Here is an 8,149-nt window from a genome sequence, read left to right as displayed (position 1 = left end):
CTTCGTCCTTCTGACGTTTCTTTTAACAGTAGATCGTCTTCCAATACATAATCTTGGGGAGCATCTGCCGCTTTTGCTCTAAGCTGCTTTTTGATTGAGCTCAAGGCCTCGTCCTTATTTTGCTCACCTGCTAAACATGGGGTAGGCATCCTTAGCACCGGCAAGAGTTCATGTGAACCCGCTTTCACCTTCTGCTCCTCAAAATTATGTTCCTCCCATGCCTGCCTCCCTTCAGCATCATAGGGTGTCCACTTGACCCCTATCAGGGCTGCCTCCTTTGCCAGCTCATCTGCCTTGTTGTTACCCACAGTAACTTCCTCTCCACCTTTTTGGTGTGCTCTCACCTTAATGATAGCCACTCTCTGAGGTTCCACACTCGCTTTTTCCCATATGTCTCTTAGCACCGCACTATGTACCAATTCTCTCCCAGAGGCATCACTGAAGCCCCTTGACTGCCACAAAGGCATGTATTCGGTCAGAGACCTTGTTACATAGGCGCTGTCGGAGAATATGGTTATGGGACCTGAACTGAAATGTGTAATGGCCTCTCTCACTGCCTCCAGTTCAGCTCTTTGGGCAGAAAAGCTTCGAGGGCATTTGGTCATGATTTTCTCATTGGTCTGGGGGCACCACAGGGCATACCCTGTGTGAAAACTTCCTTCATCCCAGTACCTTGATCCATCCACCCAGACTTTAAGGTCTCCATTACCCAATGCTAATCTGAACATCTCCTGTGTCCTGGTCCGATGTACCTCCCCACAGTCATGTTGATCCCCCTCATATTGCATTAATTGTGGGAGAGTGTAGGTGGCATTGTGGGTCACAGCCAGATTCCTGGGTGTCAAATCCACTAGCCATCTGGCTACCCTTTGGGAGGATACTCCACTGAGGGTACGTTCCAGAAGCATTTTAATTGGAGAATGGGGTGTCTGCAGAATGATTTTACCAAACCCCACAACATGCTCTGTGGCGAGAACCGACCAATGCACTGCCAAAAGGTTCCTGACACATTCATCGAATCCCCTCTCTACCGGGCTTAGTACTCTGGACCAATATCCCACAGGTACCCATTTACCCTGCCTCTCCTGCAGTAACACAGCTGTTATTGCTACAGCAGAGGCGTACACTTGTAGTGCAAAGGGCAAATCGGCATTCGGATTGCTCAAAGCCGGGGCCTGCATCAGACTCACCTTTAGCTCGGTGAAAGCTTGTTCATGCTCTCCCAACCAGTCTAAGGGGTCTGTTTCCCTCTTTTCTCCTTTGAGAAACTCATACAGGGGTCTTGCCTTTTCTGCAAAGCCTTCAATGAAGTCCCTGCAGAAACCAACCATTCCCAGGAACTGCCTCAAAGCAGTTTTAGTGATTGGTCTTGGTAGTTTCCTGATAGTTTCACATTTGTTCGGGTCTGGAGTCCTTCCCCCCTGTGAAACTATCACACCTAAGAAACACACTGAATCCTTCATCAATTGTGCCTTTTTGGGATTTAACTTCAGACCTGCATTCTCGATTAATGTCAGGAGTTCCTCCAGCAGAGCGTAGTGCTGCTCTTTTGTCTCTGTTTGAAGTAAGACGTCGTCGTCCACATATTGAATGATGCATTCTGGCTCAGAAAATGTCTTCAGAATGTCCACCATACAGATGTGGAAGTATGTAGAGCTGGATTTGAACCCCTGGGCCAATCGACAGAATGCATACTGCTTTCCCTGAAATGTAAAGGCTAGTTTGTATTGGCTATCCTCATGTACGGGAATTGAAAAATAGCCATTTGATATATCAATTGATGAGTACACCCTTGCTGAAGGTTTCAGTGCTGTCATCATATCTGGCATCTTAGCAACTACATTTGTAATAGATGGGGTGCATCTGTTTAGCGCACGGAAATCTACAGTGGGCCTCCACCCCCCCTCCTTCTTCACTGGCCAGAGGGCTGCATTTGTTTTAGACTGGCATTCTTTAATTACATTTTGTGCCAATAAATTCCTCACTGTGCTCTCTATGTATGGGATAGATTCGGGTGGAATTTTGTACTGACGCTGAGGTGGCGGATCAGGGCCCTCAATTTTAACAATCATGTTTGAAACTTTACCACATTGCGCTTTAGATGTTGCCCACACTTTGTTATGTTGCCACAAGATTTTAGCCAATATTTGGTCCTCTGTTTTCAGTATTGCCTGCGGGTCAAGGATTTCATTTGTTTTAACTGATGCAACCTCACCGCTGTCCATGACCATGTGCACCTTGCCTTTGTATCTAGACCCTTTCCACAGTACCCAATTACATAGATCGAGAATCAGTCCGTGTGCCCCCATGACATCAGAGCCCAAAATAGTGCCCTCATGTGTTGGGGAAAGAAACAAACTGTGTTCCACACATAACCTCTTTATTTCTATGTTTACGGGTATTGATTGCTCAGAGGGTACTAGTTGTCCCCCGAATCCTCTAAGGAAAATTTGCCTCCCCGCAGGATCCTTTTGAAGTTCAATGTTAGTTATGCTGACAGCTGCCCCTGTATCCAAAAGTACATTTGTGCGATGGCCCCCTATCGCCCCTCGGATACGTGGTCTGCCGCTTTTGTCCCTGTCCAGCTGACATATTAGGGACAACTCCGGGGCCTGACATCCCTATGGTTTAAAATAAGGATTGGTTGGGGGAGGGATTTTATACTCCTCGTGGTTTTCCTCAAGCCTTTTCCCTATCCTCTGTACTTCCCCCCGAAGAGAACCATATATTGTAGCATCAGGTGCCTCGTTTGGCTCCTTCGCCACCTTATCTGGTCCAGGTTTTTGCTGTTCCCTCTTATGCCAAGGCTTCTTCTCACCCATGTTCCTCCTAGGCAGTTTACAGTCCTTTATCACATGGCCTGTATTGCCACATCTGTAACACCTGCCTGCAAATCTCACTCTAGTTTCCCTTTTAACTATCTCCGCAACTCTTTTATGGGGCCTATTGTCTTGATCTGTCTCCCGAACCCAGTCCCTTAATATGTTTATAAAGGTCTGATACGAGGTGGCGTTCCTCAGTGCAATTCTGGTATGGTAATCTATACATGTGCATTTATTAGCCATAGAACACAGAAAGCTATTGTCATCAGGAGACATATCAGGACAATTGTAGGTGGCTTTATAAATGGAGAAGTATTCACTGCAAAAGAGTATTGGATCAATTCCCCTCCTAAACTTTGTATTTTCCAGTGCGTCTGAACCCCTAGTATCTCTTCCTCCCATTATGCGCTGCATTTCCCTCATTCTATCTGCCGAGTTCCCCCAATTTGAGTTTAACTCGGGAGATAGACCTCTATGACTCCCAACTGGTGTTTGCAGTTTTTCACACAGTTGCAATGGAAGCCATGCGCGGAGGAGTGCGCATGCATCCCTATTGTTCAAAATGTACTGTGCCACTACAGCTTCCAGCCTGTTCGAGAGACTAATGGGTGAAGCGCTAGTGTCAAACTTTCCCAAAATCTGGCACAAATTTGTGCGATCTTGTATGGAGAGTGTTGTGGATTGGGTGCTACCCTCCCTTTTTATGATATCTAATCCTTGTCCAGTCCTTTCTGGCACAGGAGTGAAGAGAGAAGAACTTTGATTCCGGGACTCTTCAGCATTGTCAGCCGAACATACTGGTTGCTGTTCGATCGGTATCCCTTCTCTTTGCTCCTGTGTCACAATGGAATGTGCATCTTTGTTAGCACAGCAATGGGTGTGCACGTTCTCCATTGCCCGTGCTCTCAAAGACACAATAGTATGATCTTTTTGGGCTAGCTGACTTTTACATTCCTGTAGTTCTGCCCTAAGCATTTCTATCACATTTACATTCCCAGCCTCTTTCTTTTCTAAAGATGCGATACACTGTTCTCTCAACATACATGTTTCCTTCCATTCATCCAACCCCTGTTCCAATACACTATTCTCAGTCACCAATTGTTCAATCTCATTCCTCATGTCCTCACATTCACAAACATCCGCGTCCGCATTTGCCGCTATAGCTGCAATATCTCTACTCGCATTTTCTTTCTTTCCTAGTAACTCTGTTCTATCCTTATACCACTCCAACTCTTTCTGTTCTGCAATTTCTTTCATTCTCAGCAACATGCATACAGAATTGGCTATTCTCTTTTTCTTGCCCTTTTTTGAAGATTTTTTATACTTTATGGCATCATTATGAGTATTGCATTGTTTCAATAGATCATTGAATTGGTGTGTTAAAGCATCCTTTCTTATACTGTTGAATTGAATACAAGCATTTTTCCCAAGAAACTCTTCAAGGATATCCATTGACATGCTAATTAGCCTATCCACACTAGATTGCTCAACCAGTTACTTAGACAATAGAAAACAGATAAACAAATGGACAACCCCCCCTGGTCCTACCAAAAAAAAACAAAAAAAAACAAAACAGATACGAACGTTTAAATCTACAGTGACTTGTGGTTCTACAGCATACAAGACACAAGGCACACTCTTAATCAATGCCTTGGTTTTATTGGACCAGAGCTATTTCACTCTCACGTGTGTAGAAATAAAAACCTATACTTCCCCCACTTTTCCTTTTTCCTCAAAGATGTATGGTAATTCCTGCCACTCTCTAACCAACACTGTGCATTAGCAATACACTAAACAAACAGATACCAAACACACAAAGACACAGATGAAGCTGTTTAGAAGCTAGCTTTGACCTGTAGTCCCACTCCAAATACAGACAAAAAAAAAACAGCGGGAAAAAAAAATAAATAAAAAAAATGCAAAAAGACAAAAAAAAAACAAAAAAAACAAATACAAATCCGTTTACTCACGAATTTCTTTAGGAGAACACACTCTTATTCAATGCCCTCCTATCCGATAGCAGGTCATAGGGAATTTCTTTTGGGACAGAAAGCTTTTTCACAATCATGTGGATATTTCCACTTTTCCCTCAAAATTGTATGATTTATCCTGTCAATCTGCGGTTATATCACATAACCAGGGATGATCAGTCCCCCTATCTCGCCAGTGCGCCAATTTGCCCTCTGGTTACAGTTTCTGCAGCAAACACAACAATAATGTACATATATATATATATATATATATATATATCAGTCACAATTCTCACCAGGTTTCACGCGTCCGTTTCTACCAGTGGAATATCTCACAGAATCCTCCTGCTCATCCAAGCGTGGTTTCAGAATTCGCGAGCCAGCGCCAATCTTGTCCACACTAGAGATGACTTTCAGTTCTGGGTGTCTTTGAGGATCGTCGTGACTTACAGGGACTCAGAAACAAAAATACATTAGATTTTCGTGGATTCTGTGTAAAAATACGTTTTACACGCCTTCTGGGGTGCCAAATGAAGTAACCGATCAGTTCAATCTATTGTTATTATTATCAGTCATGTATTACTTTGTCTAATCCCTATAGTCTAGCTATCAATCAATACGCCAAGCACATGTTTTCGTTAATATCACAATACTACCACCATTGGTTATGAAATGATTACACGGTCTAAGGTCAATTAAATCTCATTTATTTCCCAAGGAAATAAGAAAACGTGCATCAAGTATCAGTAGAAGTTACAATAATACATAGCATACAATCAAAGTGCAATATAAGCCTTATACTTATCGATCCTCGTGACTGGGTCTCCTGATGGAATAAAGAGGCCCAACTCATGGTTGCAACCCTTTTTGTTAAACATACCTCAGCCATACCACACCCCATAGCCCATCCTACCTCTCCCGTAGACCAATCAGCGTCTCTGGGGCGTTTCCTCCCCCAGGCTAACAGTCCTGCCATACTTGGCCTCTGGGAGGCAGTGTTTGCCCATGAATTGCAACTGCTCCGACAGGATTGCCATCTTGTGGCTCGATCTCGGACGCCCCACCAGCTGTCCTTTGTTCTTTCAGATAAGTCGGCACCATATTGTCTTTGAAGTCTATTCAAATTGTGTCACATTCCTTGCTTTTAAACATGTGAGACTGCCTGGCATCAATATGGCTGAGTTCGGCTGTACAAACAGCTGTGTAGATGTATAATATTAATTCCTGTCTGATTCCAACAGAGATGATCTCATATGTAAACATATGAGGTCATCTCTCATCGCCGGCTTTCCCTCCTCACACAGACAGCGTATGAGGAGGGAGAGATGAACCGCTGCATAGATGCAGTGGTTAGTGAAAAAATAAAATAAAAAGATAAAATGAAAATAAAGTGCCCATCTGTCCCCACTGCCATCTGTCCCCAGTGCCATCTGTCCCCACTGCCATCTGCCCCTACTGCCACCTGTCAGTGCCATCTGCCCCCACTGCCACCTTTCACTAGTGCCATCTGTCCCCAGTGCCACCTGTCATCAGTGCCATCTGTCCCCAGTGCCATCTGTCATCAGTGCCATCTGTCATCAGTGCCACCTGTCCCCAGTGCCATCTGTTCCCAGTGCCATGTATAAGTGCCATCTGTCATCAGTGCCACCTGTCATCAGTGCCACATCAGTGCCACGTGTCATCAGTGCCACATTGTGTCATCTGTCATCAATGCCATATCAGTGTCACGTGTCATCAGTGCCACATATTAGTGCCATCTGTCATCAGTGCCACGTATCAGTGCCATCTGTCATCAGTGCCACGTATCAGTGCCATCTGTTATCAGTGTCACATGTCATCAATGCCAGGTATCAGTGCCACCTGTCATCAGTGTCACGTGTCATCAGTGCCACGTATTAGTGCTATCTGTCATCAATGCCACGTGTTAGTGCCATGTGTCATCAGTGCCACGTGTCATCAGTGCCACATATAAGTGCCATCTGTCATCAGTGCCACATATTAGTGCCATCTGTCAGTGTCACGTGTCATCAGTGCCACATATTAGTGGCATCTGTCATCAGTGCCACATATCAGTGCCACGTATCAGTGCCATCTGTCATCAGTGCCACATCGGTTTCATGTGTCATTGTCCTGGTGCTCTAGGGCCTTCAAAAGTGTAATCGGTTGTCAACAAGTTAGATGTGTAATTTATGCTCCTAGAAGACGTCATGGCGCTCCCTGCATGTTGGGCCTCTCTATGTGGCCAGGCTGTGGAAAAGTCCCACATATGTGGTATCGTAATACTCAGGAGGAGTAGCAGAATTTATTTTGGGGCATTATTTGTGGTGTACACATGCCACGTGAGAAAAATAACCTATTACATTAGGAAAAAATGTAAATAAAATAAAAAATCTTTATTTTGCAAAGAATTATGTGAAAAAATTACAACATCAAAAAGCTCACCATGCCTCTTACTAAATACTTTGGAATGTCTACTTTCAAAAAATGGGTAATTTGGGGGGTATTTGTACTTTCCTGGCTTGTTCGGTCGCAAGAAATGAGATCGGCCACCAGTACATCAGATGTGATCAATTTTTTATGATTCGCACCACAGCTTGTAGACTCTCTAACTTTAACAAAGACCAAATAATATCCACTAATTTGGGTTATTTTACCAAAGATATGTAGCAGTATAAATTTTGGCCAAAATGTATGAAGAAAAATGAATAATTTGCAAAATATTATCACCGCAACAAAGAAAAATTAATTTTTTTTCATTTATAGCGCAAACAATTAAAAAACCCAGAGGTGATCAAATACCACCAAAAGAAAGCTCTATTTGTGGGGAAAAAAGGACAAAAAAATCATTTGAGTACAGTGTTGCATGACTGAGTAATTGTCATTCAAAGTGTGAGAGCACCAAAAGCATAAAATTGGTCTGGGCAGGAGGGGTGTTTAAGTGCCCAGCAGGCAAGTGGTTAAGCACTTGTTATTTTATGTATTTTTCATCATATATTTTATACATTATTATAACCACGGTGTAGAGGATATATTCTTACCAGTTCAGAGGCTTAATGCTTATACCTTTGATAGCGCAGCGTTTTTAATGGGATTTTAGAAAGAAAAAATGTCTTTCCTTTCTTCATTTTCAAAAATAAATGAGATCTGAAAAATACTCACCATGCCTCTTAGCAAATAAATTGGGGTGTCTACTTTCCAAAATGGGATCATTGGGGGGGGGGGGGGTGCTATCTGGATATTTCAGGACCTCCGTAACTGTGATAGGTAGTGAGGAGTAAAAAGTGTAATTTTCCCAAAACTTGTGACAAAATATAAAATATTCCATGGACACAACATGCCTCCCAGTAAAAAGCTTGA

The 8,149-nt window shown here is 43.3% G+C and overlaps 1 protein-coding gene across 1 annotated transcript; it reads right to left on the bottom strand.

Annotated features, from left to right (window-relative positions):
• Positions 1-1,828: 1,828 nt before the first annotated feature.
• On the bottom strand, positions 1,829-4,079 carry LOC143942233 (posterior protein-like). The gene has a single exon (XM_077463482.1). It carries the CDS (start codon positions 4,077-4,079, stop codon positions 2,622-2,624), a length of 1,458 nt encoding a protein of 485 aa, XP_077319608.1. The 3' UTR covers positions 1,829-2,621.
• Positions 4,080-8,149: the final 4,070 nt, after the last annotated feature.

This window comes from Lithobates pipiens, unplaced genomic scaffold (genome assembly GCF_037356315.1).
Source record: "Lithobates pipiens isolate NorthernLeopardFrog02 unplaced genomic scaffold, aLitPip1_a1.2 Scaffold_30, whole genome shotgun sequence".
Taxonomy (NCBI): Eukaryota; Metazoa; Chordata; class Amphibia; order Anura; family Ranidae; genus Lithobates; species Lithobates pipiens.
Note: the sequence above shows the minus strand (reverse complement) of the source record. Positions and strands in the feature narration are given on the sequence as shown.

Coding starts and splice junctions, on each gene's coding strand:
- LOC143942233 (XM_077463482.1), bottom strand. CDS start 4,079: ATGAAAGAAATTGCAGAACAGAAAGAGTTGGAGTGGTATAAGGATAGA.